This window comes from Oncorhynchus gorbuscha, linkage group LG10 (genome assembly GCF_021184085.1).
Source record: "Oncorhynchus gorbuscha isolate QuinsamMale2020 ecotype Even-year linkage group LG10, OgorEven_v1.0, whole genome shotgun sequence".
NCBI classification, from domain to species: Eukaryota; Metazoa; Chordata; class Actinopteri; order Salmoniformes; family Salmonidae; genus Oncorhynchus; species Oncorhynchus gorbuscha.
Genome location: NC_060182.1, coordinates 41,460,480 through 41,486,173, shown reverse-complemented (window position 1 = coordinate 41,486,173; position 25,694 = coordinate 41,460,480). Strand labels below are relative to the sequence as shown.

At 42.5% G+C, this 25,694-nt stretch overlaps 1 protein-coding gene across 1 annotated transcript in view; it reads left to right on the top strand.

Annotated features, from left to right (window-relative positions):
* Positions 1 to 25,694, top strand: part of LOC124046893 — a 75,137-nt gene that overhangs the window by 2,025 nt on the left and 47,418 nt on the right. The window contains exon 2 of the mRNA XM_046367667.1: positions 14,334 to 15,580. Within this exon, the coding sequence (XP_046223623.1) occupies positions 14,831 to 15,580 (750 nt within the window). The 5' untranslated portion in view covers positions 14,334 to 14,830. The remainder of the gene's footprint in view (positions 1 to 14,333; positions 15,581 to 25,694) is intronic.

The following is a 25,694-nucleotide window of genomic DNA, read 5'->3' as shown; positions in this document are numbered from 1 at the left end:
ATATATGCCATTTAGCAGACGCTTTTTTCCAAAGCGACTTAGTCATGTGTGCATACATTCTACGTATGGGTGGTCCCGGGGATCGAACCCACTACCCTGGCGTTACAAGCGCCATGCTCTACCAACTGAGCTACAGAAGGACGCTATCAGTACGCTATCAGGCTCATCCATCCACGCATGGGAGAGCGCTTCAATAGTTGTGTCCTTTAAGCCACTTTAGTACTCTTTGTTTGTCTGAAACAATTCAGTTCAAATGTGATCAGCTTATCCTCGGTCAGTTGTAATGATGTGTAATAAGACAAAGGGCTGATTTCATCCATGGATAGGAAGAAGCTCCAGGAATAGCAAGTCACTAGTCATGTGTAGTGGGTCTAGTAATAGCAATAAAAGGGCTCATTCATCCATTGTGATTGGAGCTTGAGTAGATAAGAGTTTGATGCGTGGTAATACAATAAAACCGGTTGATCCATCCATTGTGATGAGCGCTCCATTCCAGTAGTCGGCCTAAGCCACTTTAGTAACATGTTGTAATCCTGACTCATCATGTAGCCATCTGCTGATTATGGCTCTCTCACCTGGATTAGATAGACTGTTCAGTGGGGAAGGAGAAGATGGGAGAGAGGACAGGAGAGGGTGTGAAAGAGTCAGATAATTATCTAACCATCTATTATCCTACTCTTTCTCTCTCGCTCTCTGAGGGATCTGGTAGTGAACGGTCCACTGTGCGCTTGATTGATTCCTTCACTACCCTCTGTCTCACATGCTTGACCTGGATTTGACAAAAATAGTTGCTGTGTTTTTCAGCCCTTTGGTTTCCCTAATGGGTAGAGTACAATCATTGTGTTCGATTCAAGAATCAAAGTTCAGTTTTTAGTTTTTCAACACATTTCCAACTCCCAGTCTATCTGTAGATGCAGGACAGGAGCAACATGTCAAAGAGTCGGATACTGTGATGTCGATTTATTATGAGAGGAAGGAAGTTTAACTTTGATGATTTTATATTTTCAAAGTCAGATAAGGTGTTTTATGTCAATTTGATCCTCTCTTCTTAAGAAAGATGATTTTTGTATACCGTGGTGGTGGTTGTTGGACAGTCTGCTGTTTGTGTACAACTGCACATTTTCATTCAGCTTTTATCCAAATACAAAAAGTTTCTCTTCATGGTAAGTTGCTCAAGTATAGACCTGTAAGCTGAAGATCAGTGTTTTGGGCTTTGTTATACTGTAAGTTAGTCTAACTGTCTCAGGTGGGTTATTTACCAGTGTCTCTGTTCATCTCATTATCCATCCCACCTCTGGGCCAAAGTCTAACCAGTGAAATGAATGAAGCTGTTACGTTAATCATGTATTGATATCGTACAGTTTCAGTTACCTGCATGCCTTTCAAGTTAGGATTTGACCAGTAGCCTCTGAATGAATTCCAAATTCCTGGTACTTGTTACTTTGACCAATAGAACACATGCTTTCATCTCATCAAAGTACTATATTCCTATTGGTTCTCCTTAGATTAGCTCCCGAGTAGCGCAGCGGTCTAAGGCACTGCATCTCAGTGCTAGAGGCGTCACTACAGACCCTGGTTCGATTCCAGGCTGTATCACAACCGTGATTGGTTTTTTCCATAGGGCAGCGCACAATTGGCCCAGCGTCCGGGTTTGGCCGGGGTAGGCCGCCATTGTAAATAAGAATTTGTTCTTAATGTTCTTATTAACTGACTTGCCTAGTTAAATTAAAATAAAGATTGAAATGGTAATTCAGATGTATGAAAGATACCATGACACTGTAGAAATGCTCCTGCAGTTTTATTGTGCAACGTTTCCACCCCAAGGTCTTCGTCAGGCTGAGCTAATTTTTATGGCCTTATTTTGCCTGCTGTCAGAGTACAATGTAGCAACGACTCTTTTATTAAAACTTTTCTTTCCAAAATGCACACCTCCCTGGCGGTTGGTTTTTGTTCTCTGCTCACGTGATTAATCAGCCAGAGGTAATGAGCAATGCTTTAACAAACTTAGGGGAGTTACGGTGGCCATATTACCGCCATACCGGCGGTCATGAGTTATGACCACAGTCAAATTCCACGAGGCCACGGTAATTAGGTTTCTCCGAGCTCTGATGCTGCTGATTTAGTAGCCTACCAAACTTGGTAACTGCCTGGTACTCAGCACTCTATTGTCCCTCTAATCACTCTGACATCAATGCAAATGTATCGAAAATCTAATCAAACACTTCATGAGTGCTCATGTTGCGCAACATTTCTATAGACTATGCAATTGCGTGAGCTTTCTATAGGCTAGCCATACTATATTTATTTCTCAAATGTCCTAATATTAAGCACATTGCTTCGCTTTACAACAGGAGTATAGCCTGCCTGGTTGGCAGGAAAATAAACCATGGGAAAAGCGACCCCCATTTTAAAATTTAAGTGCATAGTCCTCCATTCGCTATTTAAGTGCATAGATGACTTTTTTTTTCTCTCTATGCCCCTTTCTCTCGAGACAGATGCATGAAACTAATATCACACACACACATATAATTTAGTATATGTGAAGACGACATTAAATTAAGAATAGGCTAATATTGTCACCCATCAGACTATCACTTGTGAATGATGCCCAGCTTATGCAGGCAAGAAATGCAGGCAAGAAACAGCTCATACTTTTTCAAATCATAGTTGTACATCTCATGTATCCTAGCCCATAGGCCTATATGTTTTAAGGTTTGTATCACAACTAACGTGGACAAATAACTTCTTAAAATGAAGCACATTAATCCGCTTTATAACTTGTATGCCAGTTTGGGGAAGAATTTTCACCATAAAAATGCAGCTTTATAATAAAGCGTTACATTACATGCATAATCACATTTGCTGTCACTTTTCCAGCTAATTCATTGCATTTTGGAACATTCGCTCTTATAGCCTACAATGTGCACATTGCTGGGCTTATAATGTGAAAAAATAGCTTAATAAAGCTTAAAATAAAGCTAAATGATCAGTTTATTGCTTTCAAAATGTTTTTTGATGTGAGTGTTGCCTATTTTGAGGGAATATTGCTTTTAAACAATTAATGGCAATGAAGTGTAATTTGAAGGTCGCTTGAGCAACGTTTGAAATATTTTGGTTAGCTATAGAGCTACATGACAGGAATATACATTATAGGGCTTTAGCTAGCATCACACAACTGTCCCAGAGTATGTTTGGAATATTTATTTTGTGCACAGTTCTAACATCTTAAATATGTGCCTCAGAATTAGTTTTACAGGGATTCGGTCAGTTGCATACCCGATGTGTCTGTCTTCTGTCACTTGTAGCCTATTTCTTAGCTGAAATGCCTGTGAGAAGGATCCGATCATGTGACGGGCATTGGCTACATCTGAGAGAGCCATGTGAATGAGAGGTGCTTCGGAACACGGCAGCCGGGAGATGGACATTTATAATTAGCCTATTATATTCAGCCCAGGGGCACGACGGCCACATAAGGCATGGATTTTTAGGGGGCATTACAGCCACACAAGGAGGATGCCGCCGAGAAATTATCAAGTGTTTGTCAAATTGTGAATGAGAGACTGATGAAGTGTGTGCAGATTGTGACTTTTTTCAGATCATTAGTCCCTTCATGCAGCCTTAGAATGTATTAAACATCAAAACATATTACCCAACATTTGTATCACTACTAAAGTGGCATAAATAACTCAAAATTAAGCATATAAGAGGACCTGTTTCTTTGTTAATCGCTCAACACAGAATAGCTGCATGTGCGCACTTCCTTTGAAATAATTTGGAGAAAATATCCTTTCCATTTTATTCAGCTGTGTTCAATTTTATTCTTCATACTGTAAAATCATACCATGGAATTCGAAGCAAATCTTGTCTGCTAAATGAACTAGTGTAGCCCACAGCCATATGGCATAGCCAGATCAGGGCCTAACATAAGGACAACTTAATGTGCTATTCTGGTCTTCTGAAATGGACTACATTTTCTTTATCATGTTACTTTAGAATAAATAATGGATTTATTGTGTTGGTGTAGGCTATATTACATGGATTTATTAGACTTTTAAAAATGTAGATGTTCCAAAGGTCTGCTTCAGTGGCTTGTAGGCTATGTACTATGCTAAATGTGTTTATGCTAATTAACGGTCAATTACAGTGAGACCGGCAGTTATTTGCTTGACAGTCACCGGCTGACAAAATGTCATGAGCCCTAAACGAGTATGAGAATTCCTCTGTCCTTGTTCCCCCCCCGTCCCCATATTCACCCGTGTCCCACCCCCGCCCTCTCCCGTGCCTCGTCCCCTCCCCTGTCTTCCCCCTCCATTCATATCCATGCATGTCTCCCCTCCAACCCAGAAGGGTTTGAACCAATAGCAAACTTATGAAGGTTCCTCCATCCGTGTCCCCCGCTCCTCACTCCCCATGTCCCCATCCATCCCTGTCTGTCTGCCGTGGGTTTGAACCCACCAATAGCAAGGAGTGATAGATCAGCGTGGCGGTGGCATCTGGGCACCAAACTCAAAAATACAACTACTAGAACAGTATCTAAATTCAAGTCAATGATGCCATAATGAGTGGACCGGCATTGATTTTGTGCAGTGATTCTATTTCTATGACTGCTGTGCCCTGGACAGTGCAAAACTTGCAGAGCTTCTACTCCTTATGCTCCCTGTCACACAGTCAAGTCACTCAGCCTGTAGTAATATTTCTATGTTAATGGAATCCAATCTCTCCACTCATTTTTCTCTACGCCCATACCAACCTCTCATTCCTTTCTGACTCTCATTTGTCTTTGTAATTGTATTTTTCTCTGTCCCACTCCTCCCTGTGCAAACGGTGGTTGTTTTTGTTCAAGCAGAAATGTAGCTATAGTCACTGCTTTCATTCACACACACGGGTACATATTTTATCAGGGAAAATCCCCTCCAACCCCCTTTTTGTCTGTGTTACCCCCCTCTCTTTCTCTGGCTCTTGTTCTCTTTCGCACACACATTTTTCCCACCCCTTCAAACCATCCAGCCCCCCTCCTGCCTGCGGTTTCTCTCTCGCTCTCCTCCTTTCTCTCTCTCTCTGTCCCCCCTTTATTCACACTTTTCATCAAACTCATGTCCCAACATCTGTCTCCCTCCCAGTCACACACACACACACACACACACACAGCCCCCAATTACATGCACAAACACACACACGCACTAGTAATGGGAAATTTGGCTCTTTTTGCTGACTCAGATTTTTTTGACTAGTTCAGTCAAAAGAACAGCTCTTTCGACTCATTTAATTCATTTGAATCAGTAATGCCCAGAGCACGCAGGACCCCCTACTGCTGAACTGAAAACTCAAAAGTCATGATTCTATAAGCCTCTCGTTTACCATAGGGGGCACGCAGGGCCCCGTACCAGCGAACTATGAACTAAAACTCAGGAGTCATGATTCTATAAGCCTCTCGTTCACATGGCATTCAACATAGGGGACTTATTGGAGCTGTCATTTGTGACCGAGACTTGTTTGTAAAAGTGTGATTTTAATCAATGTACATTTGTTTATTTCTAGGCATAGAATCTTATTTGTTTCTTGATACATTTGAAACAAGGTCTAGTTGTGGCCTCAACCGGACTAGATTGTGAACGGCATTTTGCGGAATGCATTGCTTGACTGCTGTGGGTGTGATAAGCACAATATTGTTTGCGAACTGCAGCCCCGCCAAACAATCTGTTCTCGAGTTTGAGTTTTTTTAAGCGGAGTCTGCTGTGTATGCTTTGGTTCTATAAAGCTGTGTCCATCATAGCATTCAATAATCAATTAATTGACATATTGGACCATGCGATCAATTATCAGTTAACATTTTTCTTCTTTATGCTGCCTGCAGTGTGATCTATTTTCCTGTGAACATATGATAGACGGTTGTTGGTCGTAGCACGTCTCTGAAGCCACTGAGTTGGAGGTGCGTGTATTAATCCTGCTGTAGGACTAGCAAGTAAAACGAATGACTAAAATTAACCAGTCACTCAAAAAACAAATGACTCTCGAGTCAGTAAAAAGAGTCGTTCAAAAATAATGACTCGTTCGCGAACTGAGCATCACACACACACACACACTGGCATGCACCCCCATTCCCCTGGCTCCTCCTTTGTCTGCCTGACTAAATCTACAGAGGCCGTTCAGTACCAGGGGATTAATGTGTGTATACCCACAAAGGGAGGGATGAAAAGAGGCAGGGAGGGAGGGATGAAAAGAGGCAGGTAGGGAGGGAGAAATGTACCACAGTGTTAGTTTGCAGTTTAGTGTGAGAGAGGGACCCTCAGTCTATTCTCCATATCTAACTATTTGATTGAGAGTGTGGTAGCCTAAATTGTGTGATTTAGTTTACCATGTTTGAATTGTCCTGTAAAATGTTCAAACTTTGACTTCCAGTTTCTTTAGAGGAGTTGCGGGTAAAATGAAAGGAAGCAATAACCCATACTGTAAACTTTTCGCAATAATCAACTGAATGTGCCATGGTGATTTTGGCTGTGCATTTCAAAAAACTATTAGGCCTTGTTATTAGCACAACTGCAGGTGTACATACCGATATGCTCCGTAAAGGGCCTGGAGGGACAGGGAGGCAGAATACAGCATGTATTGAATGTTCACATCTCATTACACGTAAGCCTAGTTGATGTAACTGCATTACTGCAAGGCTGAATGGCTGGGATTCAGACCAGTATTGACATGTGATTGCGAACATGTGCCTTCACACAAAAACACAGGAGTTGTGTATCAAATGGCACCTATTCCCTATATAATGCACTACTTTTGACCAGATGCCTAGGCACACTATTGACCAGGGACCTGGTCAAAACATTTGCACTTTACAGGGAATAGGGTGCCAAACGCTAGTTTTTGTCAGGGCTCTGGTCAAAAGTAGTGCACTATATAGGGAATAGGGTGCTTTTTGGGACAGTACCGTGGTGGTTTAACATTTTCTGCCTACATGGGCGGTCATTTGCCAGGTGTCAGGAAATTCCTTTTGACATTTCATTTTTTATATATATATTTTTTAAGGGGACATGTTTGTGTGTGTCTGCGCGCATGCCTGTATGTGCGTGAGTGTACGTTACACACGTCTGTGTGTGTACGTGCATATTTGTGGGTGTGTTTTGTGTGTGTGAGAGAGAGGGATGGGCTGTGTGAATGTGTTTTGATGCACTGTGATAACTGTCCGGTATGTGGATGTGGCGGTCATTACATAGGAACTCCTTACCTTAAGGAACACTGGGAAATAAGCTGTTGTTTAAAGGAGAACTTCCCTTTCTATTGTTTTGTCTCTTGCGCCGCCCATTTCATGCTGAGGCCTTACCAATCCATGTCTGTCTGATTCATAGACTCACTTATATAGTATGTTTGTCCCCACTGTCTGTGGTCTCTTGGTATGTCTGTCTAACCTATTTTGCAAGGAGGAATGGGAAAAAATTTCAGTCTCTCGATGTGCAAAACTGATAGAGACATACCCCAAGCGACTTACAGCTGTAATCGCAGCAAAAGGTGGCGCTACAAAGTATTAACTTAAGGGGGCTGAATAATTTTGCACGCCCAATTTTTCAGTTTTTGATTTGTTAAAAAAGTTTGAAATATCCAATAAATGTCGTTCCACTTCATGATTGTGTCCCACTTGTTGTTGATTCTTCACAAAAAAATACAGTTTTATTTATATCTATATGTTTGAAACCTGAAATGTGGCAAAAGGTCGCAAAGTTCAAGGGGGCCGAACACTTTCGCAAGGCACTGTATGTCCCATAGACTTACATAATACGTCTGGGGTTCACCACAACCACATTGGTTCCATTTCCTAGTTTATGGTCAAACTTATATCTATTGATAAAGACGAAGACCACAATCAGATGTTGGACTTACCTTTCCAGACAGCAAGACTTTTGGTATGTCTATCCCACAGACTTATATAAATGTCTTCCCCAAATCCCCATTGGTGTTCAACTCTGTGGTTAATTTCCCTAGTTTGTGGTCACATCAATTGATAAGGACAATGTGAAAAGGAAATATCAGAGCCAGGACGATACGGCTCGGGTAAGAACTGTAATGTGAGGGGAATACGCCAGTTAAGAGGTTTGGAAGAATATTACTGTCTCGCTCCCATTAGGCTAGTAGATACTTACTTGACTAGACAGCCATTAGACAGAGTAGTCCAATGGCATGTTTCTACAACCATAATGGCTTTTGTGCGCTATATAGAAAAAGGGCCTATACCTTTCATCTTTGTCTCAATCCTCATGCTGCACACTGGAGTTCTATGCTTTAGTCAGATGGAGGTTCTTGCCTTGCAGTAGGGCTTATTACTGTACCGTATAGGTCTTAGAGGATGTCTTTGCCTGCTTCTGGAATGTAACTGAACTGGAATTATTTCTCGTTCTCCTACCTTCATGGTGTCCCTAGCAGTTAGTCTAGGGTCTCCTCCCTTCATGGTGTCCCTAGCAGTTAGTCTAGGGTCTCCTCCCTTCATGGTGTCCCTAGCAGTTAGTCTAGGGTCTCCTCCCTTCATGGTGTCCCTAGATGTTAGTCTAGGGTCTCCTCCCTTCATGGTGTCCCTAGCAGTTAGTCTAGGGTCTCCTCCCTTCATGGTGTCCCTAGCAGTTAGTCTAGGGTCTCCCCTCCCTTCATGATGATCCTAGCAGTTAGTCTAGGGTCTCCTCCCTTCATGGTGTCCCTAGCAGTTAGTCTAGGGTCTCCTCCCTTCATGATGATCCTAGCAGTTATTTTAGTATCTCCTCCCACCTTTGTACTATTGTATCACTCATTTGAGTGACAGGTATTGATATTGTGGGTCTGAGATTCTGATTCTCAGAGAGGACATGCTTGACTGGATGTTGAGTAATTGTGATAGGATATGAAGGAGACATATGGTTGTAACGAGCTTCTGTTAGTCCCCATGTGGTGAGTAAACGTTGACATTTTAAATGTTGGGGTATAACAACGTTACAATTACGTTTTTAAAAACTTACTTTGTAGCCTCGTCCCCTGGTAAATTGCAACTACAGAGAGAGCTGACTGGTGCATGTGACTACTTAGATACCTTTTTAAAATACTTTTCTTTTTGAACAAGATAGGTAGCCTCCCAATGCCATATGTAGGCTATTCAAATGAACAAGTCATCACAACTGACTGTTCTGAACAAGCTGTTATCTAACACTATACAGGGGTGGTGGTTGACAAGAGTCTTTAGCACCATACTGTAGCTGTGTCCCGTTGCACATGAATATCAGTGTAGGCTAACTGGAGTCCTGAATAGCTTACCTCCCTACATGTACCTACACCTGCACACACTCCTGGACAGACTCATTCATTTACTACAGGTCTTAACCTTTTCACTTCCTCACTTCCCTCAACATTTCTTTAGTTATTGATAACTTAATTTAACAGTGGATCGCTTCTTTAGTGTCAGGGTTGGGCTCGATTCAGTTTTAAACTGTGTAAATTCTGGAAGCCTATTGTTTTCTTTTGAGAATATTTCAGCTACATTTTAGAGCTCAAGAGTGATCAATAACTAGGCTTACTTAGCACATTGCCCATTTATCATGTAAAAAGTTGAGATTTTGCCCTGACAATTTTCTTTATGAACAGTACTGTGTATTTGTAAAAATGTATTAGGCTATTACTGTGTAATAAGAGTAGCTACAAAAACAAGTTGACAGACACCGTTAAGAGTTTACAGATTTATTGGCTGCTGTGACAGGGTCGGAAAATACCTGACACCAAGAGACAGTGACAGAGATTTTTCTGCAAGGGAAACCACACTCTCACACACAGACAGAGAGTGAATTATTACAGCATTCAAATGGTTGTGCGTGTGTATGTACTGGATGTGTGTGTACGTACAGATGTAGGATCTTAATTAGGGTTGCAAAGGGTCGGAAACTTTCCGGTAAAATTCCGTGATTTGTGGACTTTTTCTTAAATTCATCAAAAAAGTTAGCTCATAACAGTGAACCTTTTTTTTCGTGAGATACACAAGGCAATTCTAGGTCTTGTGGCATATTTTGGTTAAACTATCCCCAATTCAATGGAATTGCAACCCTCTGCATGCACAGTGCATTCTTCCATCACATGTACAGCTGATTTTCAAGATCTTGCACACTAATGAGAACTATTTATCTGTACATGGAATTGTATTAGTTTTTTAAAAATCATTTTTTCCTAATCTTTATAGGAAAATGCCACCGGCACTATCTAATGTGTGGAGACATTTCACTGCAGCTAATGTAGAAGGAAACGCTGTGTACATTTGCAAATACTGTGCGAAATCATATGTGAAGAATGCAACAAAGATGCAGAATCATCTGGCCAAGTGCATAAAGTTCCCTCAGCACTCGCAACAAGCAACCTCTGACAAAAGTCCCTCTACTTCTATTCAAGGGGAAAATGAGGAATCAGACACCTTATCGATAGAAACAGCTCATGGTCTTCCTGGAATCCGAAGTGTTTTTGAATCAATGGAGGAACGTAGTCAGATAAATGCTGATGAATGTCTTTCTCGAGGCTGTGTATGCAACTGTTTCACCTCTGATGCTCACAGACAATGTGTATTGGAAGAGATTTCTCAATGTTCTTCACCCAGCATACACCCCTCCAACCACACATGCTTTATCTACTCATTTGCTGGATGCAGAGTTCAACAGAGTTCAAGTGAAGGTCAAGCAAATTCTAGAGAAAGCAGACTGTATTGCAATCATTTCTGATGGGTGGTCGAATGTTCGTGGACAAGGAATAATGAACTACATCTCAACCAGTATTCTACAAGCGCATAGACACAAGGGACAACAGACACACCGGTCTCTACATTGCAGATGAGCTGAAGGCAGTCATCAATGACCTTGGACCGCAGAAGGTATTTGCACTGGTGACAGACAATGCTGTGAACATGAAGGCTGCTTGTTCTAAAGTGGAGGAGTCCTACCCTCACATCACACCCTTTGGCTGTGCTGCTCATGCATTGAATCTGCTCCTCAAGGACACCATGGCACTGAAAACAATGGATAAACTCTACAAGCGAGCCAAGGAAATGGTTAGGTATGGGGTCATAAAGTTATAGCAGCAATCTTACCTCACCAAGCAAAATGAGAAGAATAAGAGCACCACATTGAAGCTGCCCAGCATCACCCATTGGGGTGGTGTTGTCATCATGTTTGACAGTCTCCTGGAGGGGAAGGAGTCTCTCCAAGAAATGGCCATATCACAGTCTGCTGATATGGACAGCCCCATCAAGAGGATCCTCCTGGATGATGTATTTTGGGAGAGAGTGGTAAGCAGCCTGAAATTCCTGAGGAAACCTATAGCATGAGCCATTGCACGGATTGAGGGAGAGAATGCCATCCTGTCTGATGTTCAGACTCTGCTTGCAGATGTAAGAGAAGAAATCCGTACTGCCCTGCCCACTTCACTGTTGCTCCAAGCAGAGGAAAAAGCAGTTCTGAAATACATCAAAAAGCCTAAAGACTTCTGCCTGAAGCCCATACACGCCACAGCATACATGTTTGAACCCAAGTATGCTGGCAAGAGCACCCTGTCTGGTGCAGAGATCAACAAGGCCTATAGTCTCATCACTACAGTGTCTCGCCACCTTGGCCTGGATGAGGACAAGGTTCTTCGCAGTCTGGCAAAGTACACTTCCAAGCAAGGGTTTTGAGCTGGAGATGCAATATGGCAGTCGTGCCAACATATCTCATCAGCCACCTGGTGGAAGGGACTTTGTGAATCTGAGGCTCTTTCCCCTGTTGCCTCCATCATCCTCCAAATCCCACCAACATCAGCCGCCTCAGAGCGCAACTGGTCCTTGTTTGGGAACGCACACACCAAAGCACGCAACAGGCTGACCAATACAAGGGTTTAAAAATGGGTGGCCATCTGGGCAAATTTGAGGCTTTTTGAGCCTGACAACGAACCATCCTCAACAAGGTTGGAAAGTGACAGTGAAGATGAGGCCTCAAAGTCTTATGTTCAAGAGGTGGACATTGAGGAGGTCCAGGGAGAAGACATGGAAGCCTGAGAGGAAGACAACCAAAGCTTTAGTTTCTAGACTATCATTTTAGAGATGTATGTTGAAAACGTTTTTGGGAGATGCGATGGATCATTCAATATTCCCTTTATTTTTTTGTTCAATGAAATCATCCCATGTGAAGAGTCAACTCGTTTAATTAAAGTTAAATTCGTAACAAAAAAAGTTGTTTTTATTTCTATTGGAAGGATTTATTCAAGGTAAAATGTTGGTTTCTTTCTCCATATGATCTGGTACAAAAAACATCTCCATTTAAATGGTATTAATGTTAATTTTCATTTATTTCCATTAATTCGCAGATATGCCTGTTAATTCCCATATATTCCTGTGGAAAGTTTCCATCCCTGAATACTCCCCAAAATGTGCGTCCCTAATCTTAATTTGACCTAAATTGGCACAGCAAAATAAAAATCCTGCAGCAACAGCATTTGAACATTTAGTACATAATGTTGCTTGATTGGTGGTTAGGCTATTAGCTGGCCAAAAGTAGGCTACACGAAAAGTGCATTCTTGTTAATATAATTAGTGTTAGTGTGGGTTTTAAGTGAATTTATGTAAATCACAAAGTTAATCTGTATTTCTTGCTTTGCAGGAAAATTCTCAGCAATAAAAGATCAAATTAAGATCCTCCATCTGTGTGTGGTAATCTATTACCCCTCTATAGAAGGTTGTGTGTTAGTAGTGGAGATCCCGTCTGATCAGTTTCACTCACTGTCTGTCTGGTGGAAGTGGACACCATTGATGGGCGATTCAAATTCACTTAGCCAGCCCTACTGACTGTCATTGAATAAATTAATGAAGTATATTGGCGGGCACAAAATGACATGCCTTACTAACTGCCTGGGCAGTGTTGCTGTGCTGACGATAATGATTATGATGAATGTGTGTACTCTACATATATTACCCCCATTGTACCGATCTGTGGCGTTCACTCCAGTTCAATTTGATTAGGGTTGTGTCTGAAGTAGCACCCTATTCCCTTTATAGTGCACTGCATTTGACCAGAGCTCATTTGACCAGGGTTGTATATAGGGAATAGGGTGCCATTTGTGATACAGTTTATCCCCCTCTGCTCATGAATCATGCAGAAATGGTCCATAATACCGCCTCATCTATCCAGTTTTTTTGTATCATCACAATAGGATCTAGCACCACTATATTGATTTAATGGTCTTCACTGAACACAACTACAGTTGCAACACACTCATAAACTTCCGATTGGCAAGCTGATTAACGCAAAGCTGGGCATGATCGTCTTCAATTAAAGATTCCTTAGTTGAAATAGTTTATGGAGTCATGCGCAACACTTTAGGGGGTGCTGGGCTGTAGGAAACTGCAATTTCCTTAGTTGAATCAGCAATGCTACTGTAGCCCTTAACGGAGTTTAGGCTGTCATCAAGGTTTTTGATTTTTTTTTCTCAAAGTAGGCCATAAACATCTCAAGTCTGACCATACTTGGGAGACTTGTGGCATGGCCTGTGCTTACGCTATCTAATTAACATAATTAATCACCTTACGGTCTTCATCATTTACCCACAAACACTGGGAATAATGCCATCTTTGACTATTTCGTCCAACATGAAGTATTAGCCAGTATCCAATTACTAGAGGATTTCTTCAGCAGGCTTATTATGATGGTTGACACTGAGTGGACCTTTATCTCGGTTTCGGCTGGCTGCGAAATAAAGGCTTTCTGTGATTTTTAAAATATCAAGTTTGGCTGGATACAACACAAACGGCAGGAATAAAAAAAAAATGCATTGCAAAGAAATTCCCTGTTCCAGTCCCTTGCAAAAAAGGCAATCAACACTTGAGGTGGAATAGACACTGGGGAAATGCCTGGGAATAACACCATAAATTGGTGTTAACCAGGCAGTATTTAAAGTGTGCTATTAGGAATTGGTTACATTCAAAATGATGGAACCTTTTCCTCCAAGGCTTGTATGAACATTTCCCCATTTTAATGAAGAACATCGGATTTGGTATGATTTTAGACACTGACCTTTGACAGTCAGTATTGACTGTGGAAATGAGTATAGAGTCCCAGAAAAAAACATTTATTGATTCTTCAGAATCCTCCCAGGCCTGCCCTCTCTGTGCCTCTGAAACTCTTCTGTCGTGTGTGTCCCCTTTCTGACCAGAACATCAAACTAAAACATTCTCAAATGTCGAAGTCAAACTGTTCTTCTTGGAAATTAATGCTTTAAATATGCACAAATATGACTTTTACAGTGGAAAGTTATTCACATCTCACTAGCCTGCTGAATATTAATGTGTTTTTATTTGTTTGTTTTCTTCACAGAATTTACCTGAGGAGATTCACCTTTTACACTTTGAAGGAGGGATTTATCCAGAAAAGGAGGGAAGGGACACTAACTTCCCTCTCTCCCAGAGACTTGAAAGACTTTCCTTGGCCTGTGTTTGTGTGTATATAGGTTGGCTGAGGTGAAGCTTTATTGAGGTACCCTCAGAAAGTGCAGGGGAAAGGCAATGTACTTTAGGAGATGGAGAGAAGGAAAGTAAGGATCGAAAGTTAGTATTGGTCGGGTGGAGAAAAGAAGCACTGTGCTGCTTATCCGTTACCTCTGTAAAGACTAAAGAAAGGAGAGAAGAGAGAAGGAGGGAGTCTACTCTAGTGGCAGGGCCCAGTCGTGTAGTCACCAGAAACGCTGGAAGAACAGCAGCCAGAGAACCTAGAAGGTGGGTAAGAAGAGGACCACAAAAGAGAGGAGAGACGGGGACTGAAGGAGAACCAAAGGGTCGGAGGAGAGGACGGGGAGGAGGAGGCGGCGCATCCCCATGGCGACGGACCCTGGGGAACCCACAGGGACAGAGGACTCTTCGGAGAAACCTGTTGGCGCACGGGAGGAGACGGACCAGGAGAGCAGCAGGAGGGAGAGGACGCACAGCACCCCCTCAGACTTCCTCTCCTCCCAGACCCAGGAGAGGAGAACCGTACAGGGAGGGGAGACAAGAGGCGGCGGTGGAAGGGGTGGAGGGTCCGGAGAGACCAGGGACAGTAAGGAAGTGGAGCCCCTGGCGGTTAAACCCATGTCTCTCTCCACACCCTCGTCCCCGGCTGCGACTGCGGCGGCTTCAAGGTCAGGGGGTCACGGGCCGAGACTGAGGAGAGAGAAGCGTTTCTTCAGGAAGAGTGTGGAGATCTGTGAGGAGGACGATGTGGTAGCGGATCCCCCAGTTGTCTCCCACTCCGCCCCCCACCTGGACTCAGTCATCACCCTCGGTGGCGCCCAGGCCGCTACCGCCGCCTCTGCAGCCCTGGGACATGACACGGCCGACCACGGCCCATCCAGCCTAAGCTCCACCCAGGACCCCGGGGCCAAGGACACCCCCTCTTCCGCCCCACCCCAGACGGGGAAGGAGCGAGACCGGGAGCAGGAGGAGGAGGCAGAGATGAAGGCCGTGGCCACCTCGCCGGGGGGGAGGTTTCTGAAGTTTGACATTGAGCTGGGGAGGGGTGCCTTCAAGACCGTTTATAAAGGCCTGGACACTGAGACCTGGGTGGAGGTTGCCTGGTGCGAACTACAGGTGAGAATACTGTACATTACTCTATGCAGGTCATGGTACTAGTTCTATCCATAGAATTACACACAGAACCATTATAATAATATATAGGAACTCTATAGTTGTGTCATAGGTTCTTGATTGCAGAAAATGGCTTTTACAGGTGTTTTTAAAAAGACAAAATGATCCAGCTTCCCAAGGGGGACATATCCCCCCACCTTGCCAAACATCCTGGGAATGATAATGGTAACAATATATTGTGTTGTTTTCACTGGGCTATTGGAAAAATATATAGTTATTAGTTTTGCATCGAGTTACACACTGACACAGAGTTGCTTGACTCATATAATGAAACAGTCATTTGAAGTCTTCCCTGGAGCTTCTCTTCTCTCTCCTCCCTGGGAAAATCTCAGCCTGTTGTCTGTTTGCTATTCAGACTGTGAGACTGACTCACTACAGCACATTGGAGACCGGTTCATCCCCAATGGCACCCTTTTCCCTACATAGTCCACTCATTTTGACTAGGGCCTTATTTTTGAGCAGAGCTCTATGTGCCCAGGTCAAAACTGGTGCGTGAAATGGGGAATAGGGTGCAATTTGGGATGAAGCTTGAGACTCACTGCAGCACACTGGAGACATAGACAGAGATAGGGGTGAGAAGAGGGGAAGGAAATACAAGAGAGAAAGAATGTGTACGTTTTGTTGCACTCAGGTTGGGTTGAATGACAGAAGCAATGGGAGAGAAAATGGAGCAACTGTACCCAGGAAACATATAAATAATGGTTGAGTAGAGTAGGTATACTCTACATCCCAAAATGGCACCCTATTTCCTACACAGTGCACTACTTTTTGAACAGGGCCCTACACTGTAAAAAAAAAAATCCAGTTGTCACGGTGACTTCCTGACAGTAGGTGTGTGTGTGTGTACAGGTAGGGAAAGCGGAACAATAGCCCTAATGAGAACCAACCTCACCAAGAGGTTGAGATTGAGATGAAGGATAAGGTGAACAGGCCTACTGGTACACATTCTATGTAGCGAAAGAGGATCTGTAGCCTTGAGAATGACCATTTCCGTAGGGGACTCGGACTCTGTTAACTGTCGTTTATTGGCACTGAAGGGGTGACGAGCTAAAAGTGGGATTATACTCTCACCTGAGCAAGGCTGAACCCTTTACACGGCGGAGCAGCTTGTGATTTAATGACGCTGTCAAGCAACAGGGAGCAACAACCAACGACGTCAAACGGCTTGGCTCAACTTGCGGGAGACAAGAAAATAAACTTGTCTCACTATGTACTGTTCACAGACACAAAAGAGAAGCTGTGTGATTCGGCAGCGGACTTGTTTGGTGTCTTTGTGTGAAAAGGCTAGTAGGCTAGTTTACGCTGGTCAGTCATGTGTTGGCTTTGGAGCTAATCTTTTGTAGCTAATGCTAAACAGCAGCCATGTCCAATCTCTGTGTCTGCTTGCCAAATGTATCCCAAATGGCTCCCTGTGTAGGGCACTTACTTTTGACCAGGGTCCATAGGGGATAGGGTGTCATTTGGGATACATTGTCTTAGAGCCAGGGTGTAGGTGGGGTCAATTCAATTTCCATTTCCTCATTGAAAAGCAATTCCCTGAATTGAAATGGAATTTACCTTAACCCTGTGTTAGAGCACTGTTTGTAGGACTAACCACCTCAATTGCTCTCCCGCACCTTTCAGCTCTGTCCCTGTTTTAGAGTATCGCTTTTTAAAATATATATGTTTTTTTGCTTCATTCAGTCAGTTTTGAAGTAAACATGAAGATGGATGAGCAGGGGAGACACAGTAGGAAGTGTGTGGGCACAAGTACGATCTCCCGTCTCAGTGGGCGAAATACACATATATTATATGTGCTAGCTGGGTGTGTTACCATAAGGTGGTGGGCCGAAGACGAGGTAGTTGATCGATGTCGAGCGAGGAGCTGATTTAAAATTGACAATGAAATATTCTGCTGTAAAATATGTTGGCACCTTCAATTCACCATCAGAAAAAGTATATTTCAACACTGTCTAGCTCAAGCAAATTTGCAAACTGCTAAACTTGGAACCAATCAGAACTCCTGTACATACCCCTTTTGATAAAGGCAGCCAATGGCCTGCTTCTAAGATGTAAACAGCCTCTGATCTGCTGTCTGTGTGTCAAGATGAACTAACATTCGCTCCCAAAGACTGAAATAAGATATCTGTTTGAGTGAACTTGAATTATGCAGCATGCAATACGAATGGTCTTGATCATATGAAGAAGTAACTTCATTGACCATTTAGCCAATTTCTTGAAAGCTAGCAAATGTTGACTAGCCTAGCCAGCTAATACTGTAAACGTCAATGTGCCTGCACAGGAAGCTAGTGTTTCATTAGCTGTGTCTCAGCGAATTCAATTTTGCAGGGGTGCAACTTTCCCTGGGGATGGGGGGGGACATGTCCCATCAACTTCTATAACCAATGTTGTGCCCCTGCAACTTTGAATCATGTTTTGGCATGATTGTCTAATTTCAATCAACTAGCTGCAGGCTTAAAGAAATGTTAAATTATATTATTTGCATAGAAACACAAATCAAAGCATGTAGTTAGACAGATTTTTGTGTGTGTCATGTATGCTAGAATGGTGGTTTAAAAACAACAGCTGAATATGCATATTAGCTAATACATATGGCATAGCCTACACACGACATGGTATGTAGACTAGAGGTTAACCGATTATGATTTTTCAACGCTGATACAGATTATTGGAGGACCAAAAAAAGCCGATACCGATTAATCGGACGATTTTTATATATATAAAATATATATATATAAATATATATATTTAAATGTATATATGTGTATATATATATATATTTATTTATTTATTTATTTAAATAATGACAATTACAACAATACTGTTATTTTCACTTAATATAATACATAAAATCTATATGGTCTCAAATAAATAATGAAACGTGTTCAATTTGTTTTAAATAATGCAAAAACACGGTGTTGGAGAAGAAAGTAAAAGTGTGATATGCACCATGTAAAAAAAGCTAACGTTTAACTTCCTTGCTCAGAACATGAGAACACATGAAAGTTGGTGGTTCAATATTCCCAGTTCTTCAATATTACCTGGTAAGAAGTTTTATGTTGTAGTAATGGGAATTATGACGTGTTGATTTCTCTCTATACCATTTGTATTTCATATACCTTTGACTATTGGATGTTGTTATAGGCACTTTAGAAATGCCAGCCTCATATTGGGAGTTGATAGGCTTGAAGTCATAAACAGCGCTGTGCTTCAAGCATTGCGAAGAGTTGCTCGCAAACGCAGTAAAGTGCTGTTTCAATGAATGCTTACGAGCCTGCTGCTGCCTACCACCGCTCAGTCAGACTGCTCTATCAAATATCAAATCATAGACTTAAATATAATAAACACACAGAAATACGAGCCTTTGGTCATTAATATGGTCAAATCCGAAAACTATCATTTAGAAAACAAAACGTTTGTTCTTTCAATGAAATACGGAACCATTCCGTATTTTGTCGAACGGGTGGCAACCCTAAGTCTAAATATTGCTGTTACATTACATAACCTTCAATGTTATGTCATAATTACGTAAAATTCTGGAAAATTAATTACGGTCTTTGTTAGGAAGAAACATAGTTCGCAATGTGTCAGGCGGCCCAAACTGTTGCCCCAGGACTACCTGACATGATGGCTCCTTGCTGTCCCCAGTCCACCTGACTGTGCTGCTGCTCCAGTTTCAACTGTTCTGCCTTATTATTATTTGACCATGCTGGTCATTTATGAACATTTGAACATCTTGGTCATGTTCTGTTATAATCTCTACCCGGCACAGCCAGAAGAGGACTGGCCACCCCACATAGCCCGGTTCCTCTCTAGGTTTCTTCCTAGGTTTTGGCCTTTCTAGGGAGTTTTTCCTAGCCACCGTGCTTTTACACCTGCATTGTTTGCTGTTTGGGGTTTTAGGCTGGGTTTCTGTACAGCACTTTGAGATATCAGCTGATGTACGAAGGGCTATATAAATAAATTTGATTTGATTTTGATTTGATTTGCATATACCATGACTCTGCTTGCACTGAACGCAAGAGAAGTGACCCAATTTCCCTAGTTAATATTGCCTGCTGATATGCATTTATTTGAACTAAATATGCAGGTTTAAAACATATATACTTCCGTGTATTGATTTTAAGAAAGGCATTGATGTTTATGGTTAGGTACATTTGTGCAACGAATGTGCTTTTTTTCACAAATGCGCTTATGTTAAATCATCACCCGTTTGGCAAAGTTGAAGTAGGTTGTGATTCGATGATAAATTAACAGGCACTGCATTGATTATATGCAATGCAGGACAAGCTAGTTAACCTAGTAATATCATCAACCATGTGTAGTTAACTAGTGATCATGTGAAGATTGTTTTTTTGTGTTTTTTTTACAAGATAAGTAGCAACTTACCTTGGCTCCTTTTGACGCTGCACTCGTGGCTGCCACACAGTTTTCTCGTGGATTGCAATATAATCGGTCATAATCGATGTCCAAAAAGGCCGATTACCGATTGTTATGTCAATTTGAAATCGGCCCTAATTAATCGGCCACACCGATTAATCGGTCAACCTCTGTGGACACCCCTTCAAATTAGTGGATTTGGCAGGTGTATAAAATCATGCACACAGCCATGCAGTCTCCATAGACAAACATTGGAAGTAGAATGGTCTGTACTGAAAGGCTCAGCGACTTTCAACGTGTCACCATCATAGGATGCCACCTTTCGAACAAGTCAGTTTGTCAAATTTCTGCCCTGCTAGAGCTGCCCCAGTCAACTGTAAGTGCTGTCATTGTGAAGTGGAAACGTCTAGGAGCAACAACGGCTCAGCCGCGAAGTGGTAGGCTACACAAGCTCATAAAACGGGACCGCCTATTGCTGAAGTGCGTAGCGGGTCAAAATGTAGCGTCTGTCCTCAGTTGCAGCACTCAATACCGAGTTCCAAACTGCCTCTGAAAGCACAATAACTGTTCGTCGGGAGCTTCATGAAATGGGTTTCCATTGCCGAACATCTGCACACAAGCCTAAGCTCATCATGCGCAATGCCAAGTGTTGGCTGGAGTGTTGTAAAGCTTGCCGTAATTGGACTGGAGAAGTGGAAACGCGTTCAATGGAGTTTGGGGAAGGCCCTTTCCTGTTTCAGCATGACAATGTCCCTGTGCACAAAGCAAGGTCCATACAGAAATGGTTTGTTGAGATTGGTGTGGAAGAACTCGACTGGGCTCTGACTGGCCTGCACAGAGCCCTGACCAACACCTTTGGGATGAACTGGAACGCAGCACGTCCCCACAGCAAGTCCTCTGGTCATGTTTATTGTACCACCAGAGAAGGAAACCTGCACTAGTATTGTACGTATTCTGCTCTGTCCCTTATCTCAAGTAATGAAAGCAGTGTTTTTTTTATCCCACTGTAGGCCTATTCCAACTCATGAAAACTGTTGAGAGAGGGAGGGAGGGAGGGGAGGGAGGGAGGGAGGGAGGGAGGGAGGGAGAGAGGGAGAGAGCGGGATGGAAGGAGGGCATGGGTGGGAGGGAGGGATGGAGAAGGGGATGGAAGGAGAAAGCATGGGAGATAGAGGGATAATAAGAGGTAGAATGACTGAGTTAGAGACTGATGAGCCAAAAAGAGGATTAACATGGCATCACTCCCAGAGAGTGGCTGTGTGGCTAATACTAACCTAACACACGCACAAAAACACATCCTTGTCTGGTCACACACAGATGGATCCACTGGCACAGATAATACAATCACTATATCTCATGGCCTGCATTTCATCCCTGCTGCTCCCTGGTCCTGTTAACTCTGTTACGTAAAGGACAGGTGTTGATGATGAAGATACTTGTGAGGTAGTTGACACAATAACATGTATACACAACAGCAAACATACACACATTATGCATGTTGTACGTGAGACACACTCTAAGTGAGGTCCTGTCCTCACACCCACACAGAGAATCACTCCAGAAACAGGGATTAGCTCTGCTAATGCACCTTGAAAGAGAGAATAGGTGAGGGAAGTTCACAGTGCGGACACTGTCTCAGTCACAGCGGCTCTTCTTTCCTCTCCCTCATTTCACTCCTCCTTCCTCACCCTTCACCTCACAAATTCCCTGCTAAAAGGGCAACTCTATATATCCCCCAGGCTAACATTTCAGCTTTCAGCTCTAATTTACCACATTCATTAGCTAAGAACGTTCATCGGTGTGCGTGTAATTGCGTGTTTGTGTGTGTGTATGCCACTCCCCCCCTCCTCTCTTTGTCTCTCTCGTTGTCTGTCAGAGTGAGTATACAGAGTGATCCAGGGAGTTAATTACAGTGGGTGCCTGTCAGGCGGGAACAAAAATCCTGCACCGACAGCACAACTAACTGGTCTGGGGCGGTCTGGGCTGGGGCAGGAACCCACACAAACCCACCCCAACCCTCTCCAGTCCTGTCAGCCCACTGAACCCAGACTGGCCTAACCCAATCCAGCTCAGCCCAAATCCACCCTGTGTGTGTTTTGGGAATGTATTTGTGTCAGAGAGTGTCTGTGTGCAGTTGGTTGGTATCTGTGTGCATGTGTGCGTGCGTGCGTGTTTGGAATGAGCCAGCCAGCAAGGGGATGAAGCTAGTCTAGCCTACAGAGTCTAGTGTAGCAGAAGTAAACTGTCCAGGAATGACCGGTTCTGACCAGTCAGTGGATGGAATTGCATTGAGGTCCGCTTTACAGCAGTGAAAGGTTGCTTAGGGCCGCTTTACCGCAGTAAAAGGTTGCTATGTGACAATTGTTAGGGATGTCGGAGTGATTTAAAGTGTCTTCTTAGAACAGCAGGCAGCCTGGACCCCTGGGGATTCTCCTTAGTATTTATGTCCTGTCCAGACACAGACAGAGGGACTAATGCTCACACACGCACAAACATACTGACTAATGAACACACACACACACACACACACACACACACACACACACACACACACACACACACACACACACACACACACACACACACACACACACACACACACACACACACACACACACACACACACACACACACACACACACACACACACACACACACACACACACACACACACACACACACACACACACACACACACACAGGGTTAATGCTTATATATCAAAAGCGCCTCAAACACAGTTGTTTGTTTCCTTCCAGAGGAGGGGTCAAACAACCATCTGAGGCTCAGGCTCCATTTGGAGCCTGAGTGAAGAGAGATTTGGTTCTGGGTGCTTTAATCTTCGTTAGTTACAAATTAATACAGGTATTTTGTGTGTGTGTGTGTTTACTCAGCTCAGAACCTGTGAAGGGAAGAAGAGACCCTCTATTATTGGATTAAAGTCAAAGGTCAAACAACCACACAACGATAATCTCGTAGCACAGAAAAGTTTAGGAAAGGCAGATCTTAAAGGGCCCTTATAGTCCAGTGGGGAGAAACAAGGTCTGGAGACCCTGTCACTTACATGTGGTATCATGGTTTGGCCGGGGTAGTCCGTCATTGTAAATAAGAATTTGTTCTTAACGGACTTGCCTAGTTAAATAAATATGTGTTCTTTATAATCCAGTGGGGAGAAATGGTATGGAGACCCAGTTAGTTACATGTGGTATCATGCGTTTTCAGTCAGCTCAGCCCCTCGATTGGATTATACTGGATTACGCTGTAGGAGTCAAAGGTCATAATCATGATAATCCCATAGCACTACCATTTCGTTGTGTCGACTGGTTCAGATACCATTGGTAGTTTACACTAAAGAGACATACAGTCAATTTTGTTCATATTTGACAAAAAAACATGAATGGCTGAATTGTTGTTGTTAGTGGTGCAGTAGTTGAGTAGGTTGATAGTGTTTCAGTATTGCAAGAAGAAGAGGCCAGTTGTGAGGGAGTGGCTGGCTCTTTGTCTTCAACTTTACATCTCAGTCTGAAGCCTGATGGAAAACCGTCCAACTTTTACACACCAGTAGAGTTCAGATTTATGTTGATAGGAAATGCACCAGCAAAAGTACAATCCATACTATTGATTCATGACTAAAATAGTACAATGGAATTGATTAAAACCAGCCTGCAATTATTTATTAGTCCAGATTAGAATCGATTTGACCAGATTGACCAGACGTGTTCAACTAGGCTAGTGATAGTCAAACTGTGGCCCAAGGGCCATATCTGGTGCACCATGACCCGATGGACATTTGGCCCCTTTCATCGAATTGTGAGCTCACAGCAAAGCATGATGTTATACGAATCATTGATTGTTATGACGTATGGTTGGTAGGGCTGGGAATTGCCAGGGACCTCACAAATCGATATTATTGCGATACTGAGGTACCAATACAAATGTATTGCGATTCTCAAGATTCTTTGTACAGCGATTTGATTGCAATTTTATTTTCCAAACATATTGCTCATGAGATTTTTTTTATATCAGTCATGGGAATAAAAGTTCAGAAAACATGTTGACTCATTACTCAAAGAAAATGGAGAACAAGCTATAGGATTAAAAATACCGGAGTTTTAGCTAGCTAATGCTACCAAGAGCGTGCATTATAAGGAGCAGGTGTGAGTGCAAGAAAAAAAAAAAAAATACAGTATAGAGATCGCCCGATTATGATTTTTCAACGCCGATACCGATTATTGGAGGACCAAAAAATCCAATACCAATTAATTACAAATGAATAATGACAATTACAATAATACTGAATGAACACTTATTTTAACTTAATATAATACATAAATAAAATCAATTTAGCCTCAAGTAAATAATGAAACCTGTTCAATTTGGTTTAAATAATGCAAAAACAAAGTGTTGGAGAAGAAAGTAAAAGTGCTATGTAAGAAAGCTAACGTTTCAGTTCCTTGCTCAGAACATGAGAACATATAGGGGCGGCAGCGTAGCCTAGTGGTTAGAGCGTTGACTAGTAACTGGAAGGTTGCGAGTTCAAACCCCCGAGCTGACAAGGTACAAATCTGTCGTTCTGCCCCTGAACAGGCAGTTAACCCACTGTTCCCAGGCCGTCATTGAAAATAAGAATATGTTCTTAACTGGTTAAATACAGGTAAAATAAAATTAAAAAACATATGAAAGCTGGTGGTTCCTTTTAACATGAGTCTTCAATATTCCCAGGTAAGAAGTTTTAGGTTGTAGTTATTATAGGAATTATAGGACTATTGAACGAGGCAGTTAACCCACCGTTCCTAGGCCGTCATTGAAAATAAGAATGTTTTCTTAACTGACTTGCCTAGTTAAATAAAGGTATAAAGAAAATACCGATTTCCGATTGTTATGAAAACTTGAAATCAGTACCAGTCAAAAGTTTGGACACACCTACTCATTCAAAGGTTTTCTTTATTTTTACTATTTTCTACATTGTAGAATAATAGTGAAGACATTAAAACTATGAAATAACACATGGAATCATGTAGTAAACAAAAAGGTGTTGAAACAAATCAAGAGATGTTATATTTGAGATTCTTCAAAGTAGCCACCCTCACACCTGCGCTTATTATTTTCTTTCTGGCAGTGATTATGCTGAGAGCAGCTATTTCAAAGGAGGAGTCTACTTGCAATAACTGTGATCTGTGGTTATTTGTGTTAAATGTAAATGTCACCAACAAAGATCTTCATTATCATAAATGACAGTCTTCTCCCTGGCCTGTACAGAACACTCTTTGTAAACTAGCGTTCCTTGGACAGCCATAGACGGACAGTACAAAACATTAGGAACCACCTGCTCTTTCCATGACATAGACTGACCCAGGTTAATCCAGCTCAAAGCTTCGATCCATTATTGGTTTCACTTTTTAAAGTCACTTCAATCAGTGTAGATGAAGGGGAGGAGACAGATTTTAAAGAAGGATTTTTAAGCCTTGACAATGAAGACATGGATTGCGTGTGTGCCATTCAGAGGGTGAATGGGCAAGACACAAGATTTAAGTGCCTTTGAGCGGTGTATGAAGGTAGGTGCCAGGCACATTGGTTTGTGTCAAGAACTGCAACGTTGCTGGAGTTTTCACACTCATCAGCTTCCCGTGTGAATTAAGAAGGACCCAGAGAACATCCAGCCAACTTGACACAACATAG